The sequence below is a fragment of the Geotrypetes seraphini genome, chromosome 18, assembly GCF_902459505.1.
Source record: "Geotrypetes seraphini chromosome 18, aGeoSer1.1, whole genome shotgun sequence".
Classification (NCBI taxonomy): Eukaryota; Metazoa; Chordata; class Amphibia; order Gymnophiona; family Dermophiidae; genus Geotrypetes; species Geotrypetes seraphini.
Window position 1 is genome coordinate 40609475 of NC_047101.1, and position 26269 is coordinate 40635743.

General features: G+C 44.8%; 1 protein-coding gene across 6 annotated transcripts in view; it reads right to left on the reverse strand.

Moving 5' to 3' along the window:
- FCHSD1 (FCH and double SH3 domains 1) overlaps nucleotides 1-26269 on the reverse strand; it is a 185830-nt gene that overhangs the window by 67447 nt on the left and 92114 nt on the right. For all 6 annotated transcript variants that reach the window (XM_033927510.1, XM_033927509.1, XM_033927508.1 and 3 more), the window contains one exon: nucleotides 198-320. In XM_033927510.1, coding sequence (XP_033783401.1) covers nucleotides 198-320 — 123 coding nt within the window. The remainder of the gene's footprint in view (nucleotides 1-197; nucleotides 321-26269) is intronic.

Genomic DNA, 26269 nt, shown 5'->3' on the forward strand with positions numbered 1-26269 from the left:
GCCTGTAGACATGGCCACAGGTCTTGATTTCCCTTCGGGAAAATCTGGTAACCCGAGGCAGGGCTAGCTGCATATGTATTTGTTGGCTGTTCACCGGATACCACATGGTGTATGTGGACATGACGGCAAGATTGTGCTGCCTTTTCTGAGAAAGGGGTTGAGTAAAGTGGAAAAAATATGGACGTATACTACAATACCTGTTTTGAGGCTTCGAGGATTCCTCTGAATTGCTTCTGAGCCAACTGACAGGTTTCTAGCTCAGTCTTGCTAATTAGAGTTAGGTGGTCCCTCAGCCTGTCATAGAGATCGCCATCTAAAAACTGAAAAAGGAAAAAAAAGCATTTGGGGGGATACAATTAATAAATTAAGTAAAGGTGAGATACGGCAATATCTGCACCAGAGAATAATACAAGCACGAATTCAATTCAAACTATACTGTCTATTATTCAAGGCAATAAATGGCACAGCTCCCAATTACCTAAACAACCGCCTGTACCAAAACTCCACCACTAGGCAAAGAAGAACTAAGACCCCTTTTACCTACCCCCCACTCAAAGGCACCCAGCGCAAGAAGATATTTGACAGTCTGCTGGCGACGCATGCAGCGAAACTGGACCACACTATCTCCAACCTGCTGATAACAACAAACGACTACAAATATTTTCGCAAAGAAATCAAAACCCACCTATTCAAAAAATTTATACAGATGGCTTAACCCCAAATAGACCCCCCTCAACGCAACTCCCTCCTCCTCCCCCCTTCACCAGTTCCCTTTTCTTTAGCCTCAAGCATGTCAACTGCTTCCCTAACGGTATATATACTGGATCTGCACTATTTCCTATTTGTACAGCATCTTGTAGCTCTTGAAATATACAGCTCCATTATTCTTGTAATTTCTCCTGGAAATGACCAGAATTCTCTCTGTAATTATCCTGGAAATGTCCAGTTGCCTCTTTTGTAATCCGCCCAGAACTGCAAGGTTGAGGCAGAATAGAAATCAGTAATGTAATGTAATTTGCTAGTTAACAGGTACAAAGAGTGAGGATTTTTGTGGAATGAAAGATTAACCTTATTCTTATAAAACCGAAAAGCAGATGTTCTCTTTTTTTATGTTCAAACAAAGAAGGCGGCTGACCTAAATTCTGGAGATACTACTCTTTGGCCAAAGCACAATTCTAGTTTATGACTGAAGTGTAACATAAGTTTTATTTTAAAAATAAATGTATATCCTCTTGCAAATATAATCCCCCACTTTGGTTAAATAAAAGAATCTGTTGTTGGTTGTTTATTATACATTTTCTATTCCACATTTCTATTCAATCAGAGATCAAGTTAAAATCTGAATACAGAAAATAAAACAGTTAAAAAAATTTTCCGGCATTCTACATATGAAATCATACTCTGGTCTACACAGAAGAACTTTAGCTTTTCATCCAATATGATAAACTGGCTGGTTAATAAGGGTATATTGCTTGGAAAGTGATGAGCACAAACCAAAGGTATGAAGTAAAGCAATGTTAATATAAGACCAGAACTAAAAAGGTTACAGTGGTGAGACAGAGACTTATTTACTAATGGCCAGTGCATGCGGGTGGAACTGGGTGGGTCTGGGGGCATGGCCATGGGTCTGGTAAACCTATCACTTCTTAACCCTGACCAGAAGAAAGCAGTCGATTCCTGTCTCACTGCTTGCTCTGGATCGGTAGCATGGAATGTTGCTACTGTTTGGGGTTCCGGCATCTTGTTACTCTTTAGGATTCCAGAACCTTTCTATTCTCTAGGATTCTGAATAGAATGTTGCTACTGTTTGGGGTTCCTGCATCTTGTTACTTTTTGGGATTCCAGAATCTTTCTATTCTCTAGGATTCTGAATGGAATGTTGCAACTGTTTGGGATTCCGGCATCTTGTTACTCTTTGAGATTCCAGAATCCTTCTATTCTCTAGGATTCTGAATGGAATGTTGCTACTGTTTGGGGTTCCGGCATCTTGTTACTCTTTGGGATTCCAGAATCCTTCTATTCTCTAGGATTCTGAATGGAATGTTGCTACTGTTTGGGGTTCCGGCATCTTGTTACTCTTTGGGATTCCAGAATCTTTCTATTCTCTAGGATTCTGAATGGAATGTTGCTACTGTTTGGGGTTCTGGCATCTTGTTACTCTTTGGGATTCCAGAATCTTTCTATTCTCTAGGATTCTGAATGGAATGTTGCTACTGTTTGGGGTTCCGGCATCTTGTTACTCTTTGGGATTCCAGAATCCTTCTGTTCTCTAGGATTCTGAATGGAATGTTGCTACTGTTTGGGGTTCCGGCATCTTGTTACTCTTTGGGATTCCAGAATCCTTCTATTCTCTAGGATTCTGAATGGAATGTTGCTACTGTTTGGGGTTCCGGCATCTTGTTACTCTTTGGGATTCCAGAATCTTTCTATTCTCTAGGATTCTGAATGGAATGTTGCTACTGTTTGGGGTTCCGGCATCTTGTTACTCTTTGGGATTCCAGAATCCTTCTATTCTCTAGGATTCTGAATGGAATGTTGCTACTGTTTGGGGTTCCGGCATCTTGTTACTCTTTGGGATTCCAGAATCTTTCTATTCTCTAGGATTCTGAATGGAATGTTGCTACTGTTTGGGGTTCCGGCATCTTGTTACTCTTTGGGATTCCAGAATCCTTCTGTTCTCTAGGATTCTGAATGGAATGTTGCTACTGTTTGGGGTTCCGGCATCTTGTTACTCTTTGGGATTCCAGAATCCTTCTATTCTCTAGGATTCTGAATGGAATGTTGCTACTGTTTGGGGTTCCAGCATCTTGTTACTCTTTGGGATTCCAGAATCTTTCTATTCTCTAGGATTCTGAATGGAATGTTGCTACTGTTTGGGGTTCCGGCATCTTGTTACTCTTTGGGATTCCAGAATCCTTCTATTCTCTAGGATTCTGAATGGAATGTTGCTACTGTTTGGGGTTCCGGCATCTTGTTACTCTTTGGGATTCCAGAATCCTTCTATTCTCTAGGATTCTGAATAGAATGTTGCTACTGTTTGGGGTTCCGGCATCTTGTTACTCTTTGGGATTCCAGAATCCTTCTATTCTCTAGGATTCTGAATGGAATGTTGCTACTGTTTGGGGTTCCGGCATCTTGTTACTCTTTAGGATTCCAGAATCTTTCTATTCTCTAGGATTCTGAATGGAATGTTGCTACTGTTTGGAGTTCCGACATCTTGTTACTCTTTGGGATTCCAGAATCCTTCTATTCTCTAGGATTCTAAATGGAATGTTGCTACTCCTTGGGTATTTGCAAGGTGCTAGTGACTTGGATTGGCCATCATGAGGACGAGATACTGGGCTAGATGGACCATTGGTCTGACCAAGTAAGGCTGCTCTTAGGTTCTTATACTACAGCCTCCCAGAACTAAAAAGGCGCCTCCCTTACCAGAAAGTGTATATGCCAGCTATTTTTTATTTTTATTTTTTATAAATATTTATTAATTTTCAAAGCTAATATAAAGTGCCAGGAATTATACAGACATTAATAACAAAATAAGCACTTAAATTCCATCAATAACAATACAGAATAAAAATATCCCTCCCTTCCCATCCAACAATTTAAAAAAGAAATAAACCAGAAAGATATCCCCCCCACCCCGTCCTGGATATGAATAAAAATAAACAAAAAATGTAAACAAAGACAACTATGGATGTCAACGGACCCCAACCAGCTAATCTCACCTAACCAAGGTGGTTTACAAGAAAAAAGAAACAGCAAACAAATTAGTAGGACAATACATTTAAAAAATTTGCTTCATAATGCAAAATGAACTTTTACGTTTCAAGTTTATTTAAAATATTTGATATAATTGCAAAATCCAAATCCAATGCGATTTACATTTAATTAAAAAATTAGGTTAAAATAAAAATCAATCAAAAACAGGACAATTAATACTAATTATAATAAAATAATACATATGAGAAAAGGAGGCAAAAAAAGTGGCTTAAATACAATTCATAAACAAATAAAAAGGGATAGGTAACGAAACAAGAGGTTGGGGAACGTTGCCCGCTTAATTTTCACTTGGCAGTGTTCCTAGTCCAATGTAAAATCATAAAGTTTAAATGAATCAGTTAAAAGCGTCCTTAAAAAGCCAACTTTTTAGGAGACTTTTAAACTTGCTGAGTACCTTGATACCAAAAAAACCTAACACACTATCAAATATTTAGAAAATAAGGTGTCAGGTCAAAAACGCGCCGGGACAAAGGCGCGCGCAGACAATTGAGCGCAGCGCGGAGGTGTGCGCCGCAGAAAATTACACTTTTTACGGCTCCGACGGGGGGGGCACCCCCCACTTTACTTAATAGAGATCGTGCCGCGTTGTGGGGGCATTGTGGGAGGTTGTAACCCCCCACATTTTACTGAAAACTTCACTTTTTCCCTTGATTTTAGGGAAAAAGTTAAGTTTACAGCAAAATGTGGAGAGTTACAACCCCCCAATCCCCCCACAACACCGGCGCGATCTCTATTCAGTAAACTGGGGGGGCTCCCCAACAAAACCCCCCGTCGGAGCCCCTACAAACTGTAATTTTCTTCGGCGTGCACCTCCGTCTTGCACTCAGTTGTCGGCGCGCGCCTTTGTCTTTCGCGGAGTTGTCTATGAACCGAAAATAAGAACGTTTTTCAGATGCCTGCGAATTCTGTGGATATTTATGGATCCAAAATGAAATCTGTTCCTGCTAGAGAAATCCGTCCTCTTGCCCCATTACATGTTACCGTCATCTTCCCCACTCTCCCCCAGCATGTCCTGATAAAAGGCCAACTGTCCTTTTGGACAGGACGCTAATGAAGGGACCGTTTCACTAAATTGAATTATGCACTCGTATAGTTTACCATGCATAACTGCTAGCGTATTACTGCACTGAGGGGTTTCGTGGTATGTTTGCACGGTAAACTGAAAGTTACGTGCTTTTTATGTTAGGATTGCGTCATGGGTGGAGAATGGACATGAAGGTGCAAATAATCCACATGAATTGGCAATTTGGGTGTAAACACCATCTCCTATACAGAAGGTGAAAAGTGTTTCTGCATTCAATTCCAAGCACAGTGCTGCATGGTATCTGCAGATTTAATGAGGCACCTATGCTGGGAACTTGCCCGTGATTGCCATGTTAAATTTGGAGCTGCCACACTGTTTTCTCTAAGCTATAAATCAGTGGTCCCCAACCGTTTTGACACCAAGGACCGCTTTTATAGAAACAAATTTTTCCAGGGTCCAGAAAAGGGGGGAGGATTCGGGATGGGTTCATAGGGCAGTTTTATATACAATACACATTACATTTCTATTATTATTGTTATAATATCATAATAAAAATTATACAACTTACCATAATGCAGAATCAGTGGGAGCCCTGAGCTTGTTTTCCTGCGACCAAATGATTCCATCTAGGGACGATGGAAGACAGTGACATGCCGGGCTTCATGAGATCCCCTTACGCAACATCTTTCCATCCTGCACAATAGAACCCTGCTGACCCTCCCACCATGAGGCCGAAATACCTCTGTTCTGAACAGCTATGGCGGCAGCACTGAACAGGCTACTTCGCTGCCTTCCCTGCCGGGGCCTTCCCTCTGCCGCCGCGTCACTGATGACATCATCAGGTATATTTCCATCTCTTCCTCCCATACCCCTTATGCAGCAGGACCTCGCCAACCCATCCCCCTGTGCAGCACCCTTCCATCTCTCCCTCCCATCCCCCACGTCCAGCAGAACCTCAACGACCCTGCCAACCCATCCCCCTATGCAGCACCTTTCCATCTCTCCTCCCATCCCCCATGTGCAGCAGAACCCTGATGACCCTACGACCGCAAGGCTCCAACATACCTCCATTTTGAAAAGTAGCAGCGGTGGCAACACTGAATGGGCTGCTTCGTTGCCAGGGCCTTCCCTCTACTGCCGCATCACTAATGATGTCATCAGTGATGCGGTGTAGAGGGAAGGCCCTGGGGAAGGCAGGGAAGCAGCCTGTTCAGTGCTGCCACCGCTGCTGCTTTTCAGAACGGTAGTATCTTGGCCTTGTGGTTGGCGGGGTTCTGCTATGCGGGATGGGATCGAGGGATGGATAGATATTGCACAATGTGATCTCTCACGACCCGGCTGTCAGACGACCGTGGCCCGCTAGTGGGCTGTAGACCGGGGGTTGGGGACCCCTGCTATAAATGACGTCCAACTCCGAGTGATATTCATAGAATACCACTTGGCACAAATTTTTTTTTCCCACTGATGCCCAAATTTGGGCACTACTTATAGAATTTAGTCCTTAATGTGTAATCACTTAATCCTCCAATGACACGGTGACAAAATTCATCACCATTCCCATCCTCGCGGATAACCACGGGAAACCATCTCCATGTCATTCTTTAAGGAGAGAGGGAAGAATCAGAATATGAATGGGCTCAGCTGCTGACCCTTAAGCCTTGCATTGAAGAATGCTGGTGTAGAAGGACTAAGGTTCAGATAGACACTAAAGAATGGTACCTGGGTTGGCCACTGTTGAAAACAGGATACTGGGTTTGATGGACCTGAAGTCTGTTCCAATTTGGCAATTATGATGTTCTTATTTGAGTCAAGTATAGGATAATCAAGTCATTGTAACATCAATGATGAGGTTGGTTCTTAGGCATTGGTGGAATGAGGCATTATGACATCACAATCTTAGCTCTGAAATGTTGCTACTATTTGGGTTTCTGCCAGGTAGAGAATGACACAGGGATATAATTTGTCCCTGTTCCCGTCTCTGCGGGAAACCAGAATCAGGCCGAGGGAAGAATCAGAGAATGAATGGCCACAACCACTGACCCTCAAGCCTTGCATTGAAGAATGCTGGTGTAGAAGGACTGAGGCTGAAACAGACACTACAGAATGACAGTCTCTGGTATCCAGAGCAGATATTGTGATGTCATAATGCCTCATTCCACCACTGCCTAAGAGCCAATCACATCAGTGATGTCACAATGGCTTCATTATCCTTGGCTCACATAAGAATCAGAGCATGAATGGCCACAACCACTGACCCACAAGCTTTGCTTTGAAGAATGCTGGTGTAGAAGGACCGAGGTTGAGATAGACACTAAAGAATGACATGGGATGGTTTCCAGCCACTGACCCTCAAGCCTTGCATTGAAGAATGCTGGTGTAGAAGGACCGAGGTTGAGATAGACACTAAAGAATGACATGGGATGGTTTTCCGCGAGGATGGAAACGGTAATGAATTTTGGCACCGTGTCATTCTCTAGCCCAGGTTCAAAATAAGTACCTGTGTATAATATGTAAACCACTTTGTAATCACAGAAAGGCAGTATATCAAATCTTATCCCTGTACAGGTATGCATATTTCTATCTGGACTGTGTCCTACTCTTACCACACAAGAGGCCTGATTGATTGACTGTTTTTTTTTTCATTCTTTGCCTATACTTTTGTTAAAGAACACTCATCCCCATCTCCATTACCAGAGTCACAAAATCGATTTTGTCTCCAAAAATTACTTTAAAAGAATTCTCTTGAACTTTGTCACCTGAAAGTGAAAACGTTTGAAGAAAGGAACAGAAAATTTTGCACTGCCTCACTCTAACCAGTCAGCGTCATCCCTCAACAAGTTAGGTTAGCTTGCGACTTATATTCCATTACATCACAAGACAAGCTAAAATGCTGCACATTGACTAGAAACCACAAGAGAATGAAGAGATTCAGACAACATTGGTGGCATGATAGTTTCACATGCATTGCCAGACAGGAAACTGACAGAACGAGTTCAAATATGCTGGTCAAGTGGGAAATTCCAAACCCACTCTTCAACTAACGGTCTCTCCTGCTGTCTCTGCTCTTTCATTTCCAGTAATCAAGAAGGAGCCTAATTTACCTCTTCTTCTTTCTTATAGCTGCCATAAAAAAACCCACAGTACAAAACAGACAATATAGAAAGAGAAGGTCTGGAGGAAGAACGAGAACATAATGGAAATGTCCGCAGAGAAGTGCATCACCGAACTGCAAATAACTTCTAGCAGACATTTTGAACAACACATCAGTTCGTAAGATAGGCGTCTGCCTACATGCAATGCTGAGAAACATTTTCTAACACTCGAATATGAGAATTCAAAGTTGTTAACGTGATACCGGTGTTTAATCGGAGTCCATATTTTCTTATGTAACAAAAATGGTATATATTAAAAAAAATCTTCATACCACCATCATCGCTATATAGATATTAAGATGGACAATTGAATTTTACCTTACATTTCAAAATGTTTTATTATAAGTTTTTAATATTGCTCTTATAATTTGTAATTAGTATCTTAAGATGGAAAATAGAATATTTTTACTTTACATTTCAAAATGTTTTATTATTATGCTTCAATATTCACTCTTATAATTTGTAATGTGTAGTTTACATTTTATATTTGATCTTATGCTTTTTATATTTGCAATGTACACTTCTCCCTCCATATTCACGGGGGATGTGGCCGGACCATAGGCGCAAATATGGAAAACCCACAAATAACTTTGTATATGTTATTCGCGGTTTTTAGAAAACTCCGTCGTTTTTATTATTGAAACCGTGAATAACTTTTCTACTGGAGCAGGCAAGCAGTGATTTCAGGGCTTGGAGCAGGCAAGCAACGATTCCCAAAGAATTAAGGGCTTGGAACAGGTAAGCAGTGATTCCCAGCGATTTCAGGGCTTGGAGCAGGCAAGCAGCGATTCCCAAAGAATTAAGGGCTTGGAACAGGTAAGCAGTGATGCCCAGCGATTTCAGGGCTTGGAGCAGGCAAGCAGCGATTCCCAATGATTCCCAAAGAATTAAGGGCTTGGAACAGGTAAGCAGTGATTCCCAGCGATTTCAGGGCTTGGAGCAGGCAAGCAGCGATTTCAGGGCTTGGAGCAGGCAAGCAACGATTCCCAAAGAATTAAGGGCTTGGAACAGGTAAGCAGTGATTCCCAGCGATTTCAGGGCTTGGAGCAGGCAAGCAGCGATTCCCAAAGAATTAAGGGCTTGGAACAGGTAAGCAGTGATGCCCAGCGATTTCAGGGCTTGGAGCAGGCAAGCAGCGATTCCCAATGATTCCCAAAGAATTAAGGGCTTGGAACAGGTAAGCAGTGATTCCCAGCGATTTCAGGGCTTGGAGCAGGCAAGCAGCGATTTCAGGGCTTGGAGCAGGCAAGCAACGATTCCCAAAGAATTAAGGGCTTGGAACAGGTAAGCAGTGATTCCCAGCGATTTCAGGGCTTGGAGCAGGCAAGCAGCGATTTCAGGGCTTGGAGCAGGTAAGCAAAGATTCCCAATGATTCCCAAAGAATTAAGGGCTTGGAACAGGTAAGCAGTGATTCCCAGCGATTTCAGGGCTTGGAGCAGGCAAGCAGCGATTCCCAATGATTCCCAAAGAATTAAGGGCTTGGAACAGGTAAGCAGTGATTCCCAGCGATTTCAGGGCTTGGAGCAGGCAAGCAGCGATTTCAGGGCTTGGAGCAGGCAAGCAACGATTCCCAAAGAATTAAGGGCTTGGAACAGGTAAGCAGTGATTCCCAGCGATTTCAGGGCTTGGAGCAGGCAAGCAGCGATTCCCAATGATTCCCAAAGAATTAAGGGCTTGGAACAGGTAAGCAGTGATTCCCAGCGATTTCAGGGCTTGGAGCAGGCAAGCAGCGATTTCAGGGCTTGGAGCAGGCAAGCAACGATTCCCAAAGAATTAAGGGCTTGGAACAGGTAAGCAGTGATTCCCAGCGATTTCAGGGCTTGGAGCAGGCAAGCAACGATTCCCAAAGAATTAAGGGCTTGGAACAGGTAAGCAGTGATTCCCAGCGATTTCAGGGCTTGGAGCAGGCAAGCAGCGATTCCCAATGATTCCCAAAGAATTAAGGGCTTGGAACAGGTAAGCAGTGATTCCCAGCGATTTCAGGGCTTGGAGCAGGCAAGCAGCGATTTCAGGGCTTGGAGCAGGCAAGCAACGATTCCCAAAGAATTAAGGGCTTGGAACAGGTAAGCAGTGATTCCCAGCGATTTCAGGGCTTGGAGCAGGCAAGCAGCGATTCCCAATGATTCCCAAAGAATTAAGGGCTTGGAACAGGTAAGCAGTGATTCCCAGCGATTTCAGGGCTTGGAGCAGGCAAGCAGCGATTCCCAATGATTCCCAAAGAATTAAGGGCTTGGAACAGGTAAGCAGTGATTCCCAGCGATTTCAGGGCTTGGAGCAGGCAAGCAGCGATTTCAGGGCTTGGAGCAGGCAAGCAGCGATTCCCAGCGATTCAAAGAGAATTTAGGGCAAATAGCAGGCAAGCAGCGACTCCCAGCGATTTTCTCCATGCATGCTGGGAAGAAGCCTTTCTTTCTTTGGATGCTTGGAAGCAGTGTTCATATTGTGTTTCAATATGCACTTTATGTATCTATAATGTGTTTTGATTATACCCGTGCTTTAATTAGGACTGAAACATATTTTATCATTTTGGATATTTTGGCTAGTCTTACATGTTCATACCAGTAATATTTCATCTTTTACTTTTCACTCACTTGTCTATTCCTCCACTAAATGCTAACGCACCCATAGAATATAATAGGCGCATTAGCACGCACTAAGTTGGCTTGCACGCCTTAGTAAAAGATTCCTTTAATTTTTAAGTACTGAGCGTTGGAGTAGGATGTACAGTATTGGAGGAGGCTCCCAGATCGCTAGCAAGAAATTAATTTCCTTATTAAATATTTTCTGCAATAATGCTTAAGTGTAGAGGGAAACAGAGGAAAATTCCTCCTATTCTTCCTGCTGCCTCCTCTTCGCGTCAAGCAGCAATAAGCACTTATGCTGTACCTGTTAAGTTAGGCGGATCTGCTGTCGGGTGTGGGAAGACGCTCGACATAGACAACGATGTTTCGTTGAGCCCTGTGGGATGGTTCGGGAATTGCCAACACTACAGCAGGAGGCGTCGGGTGTTGATCTGCCGATGGTTTTTGCCAGCATTACCTTGACTCCGGAAGGGATTCAATCAGCATTGAGAGCCTCATGTGGGGCCTCCACTGTTGGAGGAGCCAGTTCACAGATGGGTGTGCGGCAGTGGGGGTGAAGTAAAGGAACCTGACGGAAATTTTGTGTTATCTTCTGGTTCAATTTTGGCAAATTTCCCATTTGCGGTCCCTCATAAACTGCTAGTGAAGCCAGCCATTGTGAACCTGCAGGCATTAAGGGGTGCCATTGAGAGTTTACATCCCTGTTTATTTCTTCTATTACAAACTCTTCTATGCAGATGAGAAACTTGGAGGAATTTCTGGCTTTACATCAGTCTGTTTTGAGTTTGGAAGCTACCTTTCAACTGCGCTTTCCGTATAAATACTGTATTTCCTATGAAAATAATAGATGTGTTCTATGAACCAGAACAATTACAATTTTTAGCGCGGTTTCGCAGAAGAGGGGGTTCGTTTTTGATTAACAGTTGCATCTCCGCATTTCTTTATTTTAATTTTTCAAGTTTAATCCCAACCTCCCTCAGATTTTGTTCAAGACCTCCCCTCATCATGTGGACTATATTAATTAATTCATTGTGCTTTATCCTTTTTTTCTTTTTTATTTATTTATAAATTTTTCAAAATTTAACAAGCATACAATCTTGTACAGAAAAGTGCAATCAAGAAAACATATCATTAATTATTCTCAAACTTGAAAATAAACCAAAATTACATAAGAGGTAATAAAATTCCAACTTAATCGCACACTAGTCCTCAACATTGGATCCAAGATTGAGGAATTAGGAGTAAATATAATACAATAACAAATTAAACCAAATCACGTCATCTGTGCTGAAAGAGAGCTTAAATTAATTATTAAGACACTGATGTTTCTCCTTTTTCAACGCGCTTCATGGAGAGGAAGGCCGTCAAATGAGACGGTTCAAAGAAAATATTTTTAAGGGAATTATACCTGATTACACACTTACAGGGGTATCTAAGAAAAAATAATCCCCCCATCTGGGTCACACCTTCTTTTAATAATAAAAATTCCCTCCTTCTCTTTTGAGTTTCTCTCGAAACATCAGGAAAAACTTGAATATGGAAGCCAAGGAAGTCTCTAGATCTATTCTTAAAGAAAAGTTTAAGGATCCAATCTCTGTCTGGAGCCAAAGCCACAGTCAGTAAGAGAGTGGCTGGACTAGCCACCTCTCTATCAGATTGTTCCAATAAAGTAGTAACATCCAAATAATTTTCCTGTGGTCTCTTTTTTTTTTTTCCTTCTTTAATAGACTCCTGTATTTCTTTTTTCAAAGTGTATTCTTTGATTTAAAATTAAATGCAAAAAAAAAAAAATGTTAAGTACCTCTGCTTGAGGAGGTGTCATTCAGTTACTGACAGAAGGGCCATATACTTTTTCAGGCATGAATACTTACTGTTAAATCATTTCGTATCCTGTTTGTTATTTATTTAATAGGGCCATCTTTCCATTATGTGGATTCTAAAGATCATATTCTTAGTATTAATTGTGCAAAAATACAGACCATCCTACAGAATTTACAAATTTTACCTCAACACCATAAACATATATAGTTTCCAAGTTTATTTATTATTTGATATACTGTCTATCAAGCATTAGCTAAATGCTTTACATAATGACTTAAAATGAAATAAAACAGAAGCAGGGGTTTCAAGACTAATGTGAACTAACCTGACTAGTAGGAAAGGACACTGGGGAGTAAAAATTACATTGAGATAAAATTAAAATAAAAGAAAGGGGGGAGGGGAAGGGAGGGGACAGTACAGAAGGGAAGGGATCACTTCATAAGAAGCGTTTGATATTCTCCGCTGAAGCGTTGGTCCTTGATTGGAAAGGGAGTGAAATGTCACGTACTGAAGACATTTTTGAAGAGAAAAGTTTTGACTTTGGATTGAAAAATTTCCAGAGAAGATTCTAGCTTGATGTCAAAGGGTAGGGTATTCCAAAGCATGGGCATGGTGACTGAGAAGATGGCCTTTTGAGTGGAATCGCAGAATATTTCATGGGTGAATGGAATTATTAACAAATTCTGGTTGTTGGATCGTGGTGTTCTGGTGGAGGATTAAGGGATCAGATGTTTTATCGACAAAAGCAGGAATGTTTGAATGTTTAGATTTGAAAGTGAGAAGAATTATTTTGAAGGTGACTTGGTGTGTGATAGGTAGCCAATGGGCATCACGAAGGGGGGGGGGGCAGTGAAATGGTCAAATTTTTTTGCCTTCTATATAAGTTTAATTGCTGGGTTTTACAAGATCTGGAGTCAATGGATTTCTTTCTTGGTTCAAGGAGTTACAATAGTCGATATGTGAGATAACTAAGGAGTGGATGAGAATGTTTATAGAACGGGGGTCAAGGAACGAAGTGATAGATCGTATAAGTTTTAGTTTAAAGAAGCACCTCGGGACTACTGAGCTGATTTGTTCATGGAAGGTTAGGTTTTTATCTAAGACTATCACCAGTAGTTTGCCTTTTGTATCCGTTTGAATCGGTGTGGAATCTACGCAAATTGGCAAAGACAATTCGTTTTATCGGAGGTTGGAAATAGTATGCACTTTGTTTTAGAGATATTCAATGCAAGCATGTTTTGATGAAGCCAGATGCTAATTTTAGTTAGTTTGGAGTTAATTTCTTCTGTGACTAAGCATGTAAATGTTTAGAATACCAGCTTAAAATTACCCTGTGTATGTCCCGGAAAACAGCACTAGTTTAAATTTTAAATAGCCACCTCATGTTTTCACTCTGTAATAAAGTTCTCAAAAATGTACAGGATTGGCCTTTTACACAAAGCTGGTCATACAGGCAGTGGTACTGAAATCCACTGAATAAAACAAGTTGGAAACTGATAAAGTGTCCAAATAACAAATTTTGAAATTAACAATTATGATGGAACACTTGTTATGTATATAATGAGATTTAAATCAAGGGAGAAAAAGACCTCAAAATACCCCAAGAATGCAATCAATATTTAACTACAATATCATTCATTAAAGAATTTATCACTAAAAAAATTGAAAAAAATTTTAAAACTCAAGTCACAAAAATAAAAAATTCAAGGGTTTTTGACCAGTGATGATACCCAACCCCAAAGAGGTTGCGACTTATTGATTGCATTCTCGGGGTATTTTGAGGTCTTTTTCTCCCTTGATTTAAATCACATTATATACATAACAAGTATTCCACCATAATTGTTAATTACTGAAATCCACTGAACATGCATTCTTTGGTTTGCATGCCAGAGTTACGAGGCCAGGATGAGGTTTCCCTTACAGTTGCCTCATAATGGTTTTGCAGTGCTGAAAATGACAAAACATAGTAACCCAAGAGAGACAAACTTCCTACACAGACCTAATTCATCAAGATTATTTTCCTAAACAAACAATGGGAGATAAGTCTTTCGTAATGAAGCAGGCCTTTGTTGTGAGGAGTTATTAGCCAAAATCAGTGCAACAAACATCTTGTTTAAGTGTTGTATTACAGATGCTAAAAGTCCATTAAGGAATGCCAGGGATCGCTAGCCAGGGTGGAAATTCAAATCTCCTTGTCACATCCCTCCTCATGGCGTATGAATTAGAGAATGACATGGTGACAAAATTCATCACCGTTCCTGTCCCCGTGGATAACCGCGGTAAACCATCTTCATGTCATTCTTTAAGGAGAGAGGGAAGAATCAGAGTATGAATGGCCATAACCACTGACCCGCAAGCTTTGCTTTGAAGAATGCTGAGATTGAGCAGCAACATTCCAGAGCAGATATTGTGATGTCATAATGCCTCATTCCACCAGTGCCTAATAGCCAATCACATCAGTGATGTCACAATGGCCTCATTAACCTTGGCTCACATAAGAATCAGAGTATGAATGGCCACAACCACTGACCCGCAAGCTTTGCTTTGAAGAATGCTGGTGTAGAAGGACTGAGGTTGAAAGAGACACTAGAAAATGACATGGGATTATTTCCCGCGGTTATCTGCGGGGACGGGAACGGTGATGAATTTTGTCACCGTGTCATTCTCTAGTATGAATCTCTACCCACTGAAGCCCTCTCTCCTACGGCAGGTACTCTATGAAACCATCCTCTCTTGAGGACTTAGGGCTCCTTTTATCAAGCCGCACTAGCGGTTTAACGTGGGTAATAGCGTACGTTATACCGCCGGCCGCGCTAGCCGCTACCACCTCCTCTTGAGCAGGCGGTAGTTTTTGGCCAGCGCAGGGGTTAGCGTGTGTTGAAAAGTCGCGCACGTTAACCCCACTAGCGTGGCTTGGTAAAAGGAGCCCTTAATGACTGGTGAAATATATTGGCACAGATTACGGGAATGAGAGGGAGGTGACACCGTCTCCCCTATTTTACTCCCCACTATCCATGTTTAAATTTCTCAGCACAAAATCCTCATACCTCAACGACCAATCCAGCCATTTCATGCTTTCATTAATGTTAAATGGCTAAATTACTGGCTGTTTAGGCGGAATAAATGTTGCCATGGACATTCTGCTTTCTTTCATATTATGCTTTTGCTCTCATTCATATGCCTTTAATTGTTTTAATTATACTGTCCTTGGTTTTTTTATTTGGTTTGTTTTTTTAAAAAAAATTTGATTTATTTTCATGGTTTCTGCTTACCTTAACTTATTTATGCTTTTGTTTCAGCTGCAGTTATTTCAACCAAAGGGGGTAACACTAGTTATTAGGGTGTGTAGGGTGTCCTAATTTAGTCCTCGGTTAGAATACACATTTTTGTGGATATCTTTTGTTTCATGAGTAAATCAAGGAAACTTTTTGTGGTTTACCTGCAACTACATCACTTTCTTTTCCAGAGATAAATAAAAAAAGGATGTGACATCGATATTGTGACAGGGAAGCTCCTGTCACTGGCGAGTCCTATTAAAGACTTGTTCAACAAATCTCTGGAGACGGGAGAGATTCCTGGGGGTTGGAGGAGAGCGGATGTGGTCCCTATTCATAAAAGTGGTCACAGGGATGAAGCAGGAAACTACAGGCCGGTGAGCCTCACTTCAGTTGTTGGAAAAATAATGGAAGTTTTGCTGAAAGAAAGGATAGTGTACTTCCTTGAATCTAATGGGTTACAGGATCCGAGGCAACATGGCTTTACAAAAGGTAAATCGTGCCAAATGAACCTGATTGAATTTTTTGATTGGGTGACCAGAGAGCTGGATCGAGGACATATGCTAGATGTAATTTACTTGGATTTCAGCAAAGCCTTTGATACAGTTCCTCATAGGAGGCTGTTGAACAAACTTGAAGGGCTGAAGTTAGGCTGGGTCAGAAACTGGCTGTCGGACAGACGCCAGAGGGTGGTGGTTAATGGAAGTCGCTCGAAGGAAGGAAAGGTGACTAGTGGAGTCCCTCAGGGTTCGGTGCTGGGGCCAATCCTGTTCAATATGTATGTAAGTGACATTGCTGAAGGGTTAGAAGGAAAAGTGTGCCTTTTTGCAGATGATACCAAGATTTGTAACAGAGTAGACACCGTAGAGGGAGTGGAAAATATGAAAAAGGATCTGCAAAAGTTAGAGGAATGGTCTAATGCCTGGCAACTAAAATTCAATGCAAAGAAATGCAGAGTAATGCATTTGGGGATTAATAATAGGAAGGAACCGTATATGCTGGGAGGAGAGAAGCTGATATGCACGGACGGGGAGAGGGACCTTGGGGTGATAGTGTCCGAAGATCTAAAGGCGAAAAAACAGTGTGACAAGGCAGTGGCTGCTGCCAGAAGGATGCTGGGCTGTATAAAGAGAGGCGTAGTCAGTAGAAGGAAGAAGGTGTTGATGCCCCTGTACAGGTCATTGGTGAGGCCCCACTTGGAGTATTGTGTTCAGTTTTGGAGACCGTATCTGGCGAAAGACGTAAGAAGACTTGAGGCGGTCCAGAGGAGGGCGACGAAAATGATAGCAGGCTTGCGCCAGAAGACGTATGAGGAGAGACTGGAAGCCCTGAATATGTATACCCTAGAGGAAAGGAGAGACAGGGGAGATATGATTCAGACGTTCAAATACTTAAAGGGTATTAACGTAGAACAAAATCTTTTCCAGAGAAAGGAAAATGGTAAAACCAGAGGACATAATTTGAGGTTGAGGGGTGGTAGATTCAGGGGCAATGTTAGGAAATTCTACTTTACGGAGAGGGTGGTGGATGCCTGGAATGCGCTCCCGAGAGAGGTGGTGGAGAGTAAAACTGTGACTGAGTTCAAAGAAGCGTGGGATGAACACAGAAGATTTAGAATCAGAAAATAATATTAAAGATTGAACTAGGCCAGTTACTGGGCAGACTTATACGGTCTGTGTCTGTGCATGGCCGTTTGGAGGAGGATGGGCAGGGGAGGGCTTCAATGGCTGGGAGGGTGTAGATGGGCTGGAGTAAGTCTTAACAGAGATTTCGGCAGTTGGAACCCAAGCACAGTACCGGGAAAAGCTTTGGATTCTCGCCCAGAAATAGCTAAGAAGAAAAAAAAAAAAAAATTTAAATTGAATCAGGTTGGGCAGACTGGATGGACCATTCGGGTCTTTATCTGCCGTCATCTACTATGTTACTATGTAAACCCGGTTTTAAACCCTGCCATGCAAAGGACTGCCCCTATTCCTAAGCCCAGGAAGCTGCCCATTAACCCTGTTCCTATTACAAAGAGCCAACAGGCAGGGCAAGGCAGAGAGAGAAGGGCAGAAACCACAATATCTGATTTAGGGCACTATAATCCCTTTTATAATTCCTTGGGCAGTTCTCCAGTAAAGCCTCTGGTAAAGAAAACTAGCCCAGGAAGGGTTAAGGAAAGGGGCGGAGCTGACAGGCAAGACGAACCCAGAGGGAGAGTGGGAACGAGCCTGCAGCATAAAATCAACACAGCTGGGAACACTCAGGGGAACTCAGGAACTGCAAGAGAGAGACGTGCCATGCAGAGCAGGAAGGAAACAGCTAGGAGTTTTCTTTCCCAGTCCAGGGCTAAAGAACAGGCTGTCCTACAGCCCTCACGAATTAACAAACTTCTGGCTCCCAGGCAGAAGCTCAAGGGAGGAGAAAGGCTTCCAGAGCAGGGCTGGCCGGTAGCTGCCCCTGAAGGGAATTCCTATCCTGCCTCAGAGAGCGGGGAGTCCCTAATGGAGATAGATACAAAGGTCTCTGAAGGAAGTGAAATGGAGTGCAGTCTGGCAGCCTGGGATCTCCTATCTAATTACAGTCAATAAGGTAATGAATGGGGGAGGGGAATGAAAGTTAACATCTTTCTGTGCAGCATTCTTTCTCCCTTAGGCAGGACTGTAAGGAAGTGTGAATGGGTCAATTAGAGCCCGAGAGATAGGCCTTGCAGAGAGAGTGAAGGAGGTGGGAACCCTAATTAACCTCCAAGAAAAGCCTGAACGGGAATTCAGTGACCTGACGTTACATAGCCCTGAATAGGGGAACTTTTGGGTGGGGACTTAAACCAGTCAGAAAAGGGTGGATGGTTCCCCAGCCCCTACCCCAGGAGCATAAGGGTAGTGGGGGGCATTGTACTTCAGGTGGGTCTGGTGGGAAGAGCTTCCTGAAGTATCCTCGGGCACAACTGCTGCAGCCTGAAAGAAAGCGTTTTTGTATATTTTTGCTTTATTTGCCTGAAGGGCAGTTTGGACTCTCTCACAAAGGGAGAAGCATTGCTAATAAGAACATAAGAATATAAGAAGTTGCCTCCGCTGAGGCAGACCATAGGTCCATCCTGCCCAGCGGTCTGCTCCCGCGGCGGCCCATCAGGCCCATTGCCTGAGTAATGGTCTATACCTATCTATACCCTTCAATCCCTTTTTCTTCTAGGAATCTATCCAAACCTTCTTTGAAACCATTTAATGTTTTCTTGTCTACAACAGCCTCTGGAAGCGCGTTCCATGTATCCACCACCCTCTGAGTGAAAAAGAACTTCCTAGCGTTTGTTCTAAACCTGTCCCCTTTTAATTTCTCCGAGTGCCCCCTCGTACTTGTGGTGCCCCTTAAATTGAAAAATCTGTCTCTGTCTACTTTTTCTATGCCCTTCAGGATCTTGAAGGTTTCTATCATGTCTCCTCTAAGTCTCCGCTTTTCCAGTGAGAAAAGTCCCAACTGCTTCAATCTGTCGGTATATGGGAGATTTTCCATTCCCTTTATCAGTTTAGTTGCTCTTCTTTGTACTCCTTGAATTATTTGTTTCAAGTTCCCAGAGGGACTGTTTAAGACCCAGTGCCTTGAACTGGGGATAATAAAAGAAAAATCTGAACTTTACAAAGTGAGCAGTGTATTGTTCTTTCTACTGATATTATCCAGCGGGAGTCCTCCAGGGAGCGCTCCGTCCTGCGCCTGGGGCGGGAGCCGGGTTGCCAGCGCTAGGCTTATCCCTGGCCCCGCCACAATATGTTGACATTTCTTAAGAAAGAGCTGAATATTTTGTGGGGTATCCTGATTTTTTCACATGACTATATACATGCTGAGATCTTTAAGACTGTTCCCATATGCTTTATGATGAAGACTACTGACCATTTCAGCAGCTCTCTCCTCTGACTCTGTCCTGTTTATATCTTTTTGAAGGTGCAGTCTCTAGGCCTCTGCCACAGAGACTTTTACAGAGGCTTTATCACCTCCTTTTTCCTACTGACCAAGCCTCCTTCTGGCTTTTGCCATCACCTTTTCTATCTGTTTGGCCCCCTTATCATCACACATATGATCATACCCAAGTCCTGCTCTACTTTCATTCATAAAAGTATTTCACCCCCTAAATGTACCACTCCCTTGGAGTTTTGTAGCCCAAACACATGACCTTGCATTGTCTTTTTTAGCATTAAATCTTAGTTGTCAAATTTTGGACCATTCTTCAAGCTTCAATAGCTTCAATAGCTTATGTTAACTAAACCATCAAGGGTGTCTACCCTATTGCAGAGTTTGGAATCATCCTTAAAAAGACAAACCTTACCAGACAACCATTCAGCAATATCACTTACAAAACTATTCAAATGAATTGGCCCATGAAATAGAAACATAGAAACATAGAAATATGACGGCAGAAAAGGGCCACAGCCCATCACGTCTGCCCACTCTACTGACCCACCCCATTAGGTCTGAGTGCTAATGCTAGTACCTTAACTCAGCCCTCTTAGGGACCCCACGTGGATGTCCCATTTATTCTTAAAGTTGAGAACGCTGGTGGCCTTGACCACTTGCACCGGAAGTTTGTTCCAGTGATCCACCACCCTTTCTGTGAAGAAATACTTCCTGGTGTCACCGTAAAATTTTCCTCCTCTGAGTTTGAGCGGGTGCCCCCTTGTGATCGAGGGTCCCTTGGGAAAGAATATGTCGTTTTCCACCTCGACACGACCTGTGATGTACTTAAATGTCTCAATCATGTCTCCCCTTTCCCTGCGCTCCTCTAGAGTGTAGAGCTGCAATTTGCCCAGTCTTTCTTCGTATGAGAGACCCTTGAGTCCGTAGACCATCCTAGTGGCCATCCGCTGGACCGACTCAGCTCGAAGCACATCTTTATGGTAATGTGGCCTCCAGAATTGCACACAGTATTCCAGGTGAGGTCTCACCATTGTTCTGTAAAGTGGCAAATGAACCTTGTGGCACACCCCATCCTCAGAGATATCTCCACTTACCATTACCCTCTGTTGCCTTCCATTCAAATAGTTCCTAATCCAGTTTGTCACTTTAGGGCCCTTACTAAAGGCATGTGCCTTCATGTTGCCTAAAATTATCTGGCTACTTACATAATTAGCCCCATAATGACTTATTCACAAAAATATCATGAGTATAAAAAAGGAGATTTACGCTGTCAATGGCAGTACTTGACTATTGGAATCCTGTATCTATAAGGCCCAAATAATAAATCCAACCTGTATACCCAGTACAAAAAGTAAACAATAAAAAATAAAATTAAAAATCCTGTGCAGAAAAAGAAAGTCTTTACTAATTTATCAAACTGTAAATAAACAATTTTTTTAAGTTTCAACAGAAATCTGTTCTATAACAGAGGCCCTGCAATAAAGCAATGTTACTTACCGTAACAGTTGTTATCCAGGGACAGCAGGCAGCTATTCTCACTAGTGGGTGATGTCATCAGACAGAGCCCCGGTACGGACGTCTCACAAGCACGTGTTGCTTGTAGAAACTTAAAAGTTTCTAGATGCCCGCACCGCGCATGCGCCGGTGCCTTCCCGCCCGGAGGTCCGGGCGTGTCTCCTCAGTTCAGGTAGCTAGCCTGAGAAGCCAACCCAGGGGAGGTGGGTGGGACGTGAGAATAGCTGCCTGCTGTCCCTGGATAACAACTGTTACGGTAAGTAACATTGCTTTATCCCAGGACAAGCAGGCAGGTATTCTCACTAGTGGGTGACCTCCAAGCTAACCTCAGTGGGATGGAGGGGGAGTTGGCGACTTAAGAGAATAAATTTTTCAATACTGTTTGGCCAAACTGTCCATCCCGTCTGGAGAGAGTATCCAGACAATAATGTGAGGTGAATGTGTGAACCGAGGACCAGGTGGCAGCCTTACAAATTTCCTCGATTGGTGTTGATCTGAGGAATGCTACTGAGGCTGCCATTGCTCTGACCTTATGGGCTGTGACCTTACAAGGAAGTGATAATCCAGCCTGGGCATAGCAGAAAGAGATACAAGCCGCCATCCAATTAGAGATGGTGCGCTTTGATACGGGTCTTCCCAACTTATTAGGGTCGAAGGAGACAAAAAGTTGAGGAGTGGTTCTGTGTGGCTTGGTGCGATCCAGGTAGAAAGCCAACGCACGTTTACAGTCTAGAGTGTGAAGGGCCGATTCTCCGTGGTGAGAATGGGGCTTAGGGAAGAATACTGGAAGTACAATGGATTGGTTGAGATGAAATTCTGAGACCACCTTAGGCAGGAATTTCGGGTGAGTGCGGAGGACCACCTTGTCGTGATGGAATACTGTGAATGGTGGATCCGCCATCAATGCCTGGAGTTCGCTGACTCTGCGAGCGGACGTAAGGGCTACCAGGAAAAGCACTTTCCAGGTGAGATACTTAAGAGGGGCCCTGTTGAGTGGTTCAAACGGGGGCTTCATGAGACGGGAAAGGACTACATTGAGGTCCCAAACTACTGGGGGTGGTTTGAGAGGAGGGTTAACATGGAAGAGTCCTTTCATAAATCTGGCGACCACCGGATGGGCCGAGAGGGGTTTCCCTTGTAGGGGCTGGTGGAACGCCGCAATAGCGCTCAGGTGGACTCGTATGGATGTAGACTTGAGCCCGGATTGAGATAGGTGTAGGAGATAGTCCAGCACGGAGGATAAGGAAGCTCGCTGAGGTTCCTTTGATTTAGAAACACACCATGAGGAGAATCTAGTCCATTTCTGGGAGTAGCATTGTCGAGTGGCGGGCTTCCTGGAAGCTTCCAAGACCTCCCTCACTTCTTGAGAGAATTGGTGAGGGGTTACGTTGAGAGGAACCAAGCTGTCAGGTGGAGAGACTGCAGGTTGGGATGAAGCAGTGATCCTTGATGTTGAGTAAGTAGTGAAGGAAACACTGGAAGTGGTACTGGTTCCCTGCTGCTGAGTTGAAGTAGGAGGGAGAACCAAGGTTGTCTGGGCCACCGAGGAGCTATTAGAATCATGGTGGCCTGTTCGAGTTTCAGCTTGACCAGAGTCTTCTGGATCAGCGGGAATGGTGGGAACGCATATAGAAATCGTTTCCCCCAGTTCAGTAGAAAAGCATCTGCCTCGAGGCGATGAGGGGTGTAGATCCTGGAGCAAAACTGAGGCAGTTTGGAGTTGTGGGGAGCCGCAAAGAGGTCTATCTGAGGCGTCCCCCACTGTGTGAAGATTTGGTGAAGGGGGCTGGAATGGAGAGTCCATTCGTGCGGTTGTAGTAGACGACTCAGTTTGTCTGCTAAGACGTTGTTCTCCCCCTGAATGTAGACTGCTCTGAGAAAGGCGTTGTGGCGCACCGCCCAGTCCCAGACTCGTAGAGCTTCCTGGCAAAGGAGGGCCGAGCCCGTGCCTCCTTGCTTGTTGATATAATACATGGCGGCCTGATTGTCTGTGCGAATGAGGATCACCATGTCGTGAAGTAGGTGTTGGAAAGCTTGGAGCGCATTGAAGATGGCTCTGAGTTCCAGTAGATTGATTTGGTGTAGTCTTTCCGCACTGGTCCAGAATCCTTGGGTGCGGAGACCATCCAGGTGGGCCCCCCATGCATAATTCGACGAATCGGTTGTGAGAACTTTCTGATGGGGGGGAGAGTGCATCAGCAAACCTCTGGATAGATTCGAAGAGGTCATCCACCAAAGTAGAGACTGCCGAAGAGCAGGTGTGACTAAGATGTGTTTGGATAGTGGATCGGACGTCTGATTCCACTGTGATGCCAGGGTCCACTGGGGGATCCCGAGATGGAGTCTGGCAAAGGGTGTCACATGTACTGTGGAGGCCATATGGCCCAGGAGCACCATCAGTTGTCTCGCCGGTAGGGTTTGGCGAGAAGACACCGACTGGCAGAGATGAAGAAGAGACTCCATGCGTTGCAAAGGCAGGAATGCTCGGAGTCGGGTGGTGTCCAGGACCGCTCCGATGAAGGGGAGGGACTGGGTGGGTTGTAGATGAGACTTGGAAAAGTTGATCTCGAAGCCCAAATTCTGGAGGAAGTAGGTTGTAGCCAAGGTCGCCGAAGTGACCTCTGGGGCTGACGGGGCCTTGATGAGCCAGTCGTCGAGGTATGGGAACACCTGTAGACCCCTGTCCCGGAGTGCCGCGGCCACTACCACCAGGCACTTTGTGAAGACTCTGGGGGACGAAGATAGGCCGAATGGTAGCACTCGATACTGTAGGTGCAGATTTCCCACCCGAAATCTGAGGAACTTTCGGGAGGCCGGGTGAATGGGGATGTGAGTGTAGGCCTCCTTGAGATCCAGGGAGCATAACCAGTCGTTCTGCTCGAGGAGGGGGTATAGGGAAGCCAAAGTCAACATGCGAAACTTCTCTTTGACCAGAAACTTGTTGAGGGCCCGAAGGTCTAAAATGGGTCGCAGGTCGCCCGTTTTCTTCGGGACGAGGAAGTACCGGGAGTAAAACCCTCGGTTCAATTGGTCTGACGGGACCGGCTCGACAGCCCGAAGCTGAAGTAAGGTTTGGACTTCCTGAAGAAGAAGGGCGGTCTGCGTCGAGCTTGAAGGATACTCTCTTGGAGGATGGTCCGGGGGGACCCGATGGAATTGAAGAGAGTATCCTTCTCTTATGATGGTAAGGACCCATAGGTCCGTGGTTATGGCCTCCCATCGATGGTAAAAAAGATGGAGGCGGCCCCCTATGGGAGAGGCTGAGTGCAGAACGGTGTCGGTTATGCTCCCGGGAGGGGAGTCAAAAGGGCTGGGGAGCCTTAGGTGCAGCCGGTGGCTGAGGTTTTTGCTGAGACTTCTGGGGAGGTTGTCTCTTCGCAGGTTGTCTCGCAGCAGGCGTTTGTCTGGGCATGTAACGCCGCTGGTAAATCAGGGGTGGCCTGGAAGGTCGAGACTGTTGGGGTTTGGGTTTGGGCCGCAGGATGGATTGAAAAGATTTTTCATGATCCGACAGCTTCTTGGTAACAGTTTCGATAGACTCATCGAACAGGTCAGCTCCCGCACATGGTACGTTGGCGAGTCTGTCCTGGAGGTTGGGATCCATATCGATTGTACGGAGCCATGCCAGGCGACGCATGGCTACCGCGCTTGCGGCAGCACGTGCCGAGAGTTCGAATGCATCGAAGGAGGATTGCATCAGCTGGAGGCGTAATTGGGAGAGGGAGGCTACCACTTCCTCGAACTCGAATCGAGCTTGGGTGTCTATGAACGGAGTGAACTTGCGGAGCACCGGCAAGAAGAACTCCAGATAGGAAGAGAAAAAGAAATTGTAGTTCAGCACCCGTGACGCCATCATGGAGTTTTGATAGAATTTTCTACCAAATTTGTCCATCGTTCTCCCCTCTCGGCCCGGCGGTACAGAGGCGTAGACCTGGGAGGGATGAGAGCGTTTAAGAGAGGACTCGACCAGTAGGGATTGGTGGGAGAGTTGAGGGCCCTCAAACCCTTTATGGTGCACGATGCGGTATCGAGCATCGAGTTTGCTGGGAATCGCCGGTATGGAGTACGGTGTTTCGAAACACTGCATGAAGGTCTGATCCAGCAATTTATGCAGGGGGAGCCGAAGCGACTCCGTTGGAGGGTTAGGTAAATGCATGGTGTCCAGATACTCTTTGGAGTATCGGGAGCCCGTGTCAAGGGTCACATCCAGATCATCCGCCATTTGTCGGAGGAATGATGAGAAAGACAATTGATCCGCCAGCGTCGGTCTGTGGGACGGGCTGGAGGAGGAGGAGGCCTCCGGGTCCATGGACATCGGGGAGTGGCAAGGAGAATCGGGTACGGGTGTCTCCTCGTACTCCGGTCCCTCCGGAGGGGACACCTCTGATGAGGAGTATCCCATACGTTGCAGTTTTTTCTGCGGTGACACCTCCGAATGGCGTGAAGAGTGCCAGGATGAGTGTCTTGATCGGTGCCCGTCTCGGTGGCGGGACGGGGATCGGGATCGTCTGTGCATCGCATGGTCTCCCGAGGCCCCCAAGTGGTGGATAGGGCTGGAAGCGGTGGATCGCAACTGGGGTTGCGATGCGGATTCTTGCGATGCTACCCAAGTCTGGTAAGGAGTACGGAAGAACTCTTCCTGACTATGCCCAGGGCTTTGAGTATCGATCGGAGGTCTGGTCCCATGTTGGCGCGGAGGCGTAATGGGCTCTAATGGCGGCATATCGGTAAGCGAGGCTTGCCGCATGGGCATCGCCGCCCTCCCCCGTTCGTCCTCGTCGGTTTTCGAGGTCGAACGGCGTGGAGGAGGGGGAGGGGGCGGACCGCCCCTTTGGACCGGTACCGGGAGGTCACCCTGTATGGCAGCGATGAGCCCGGGTCCGATGGTCTGCATGAGCTCAACGAATTGAGCTTCCAGCATGGACCGTAGCGAAGCCGATAAGGAGGGATCCGCACCGAAAGGGGGTCCTCCTGCACGGTCATCGCGCTCCTTCGAGGTCGAGTGCTTCTGCTTAGTAGCTTTCGGCACTTTGATGACCACTGGTGGCACTGTGGAAGGAAGAGGTACCTGAACCGAGGAGACCGGGGCAGGCACCGACGTCGAGCTCGTGGATGGTGTCGGGATGAACGATGCCGGTTTCACCACACTCGATGCAGGAGGGGTCGATACCGGTTTCGCCCGAACCGGGGAGGTATCAGATGAAGTGGAGGCTGAGGGATCCTTAGCTGCG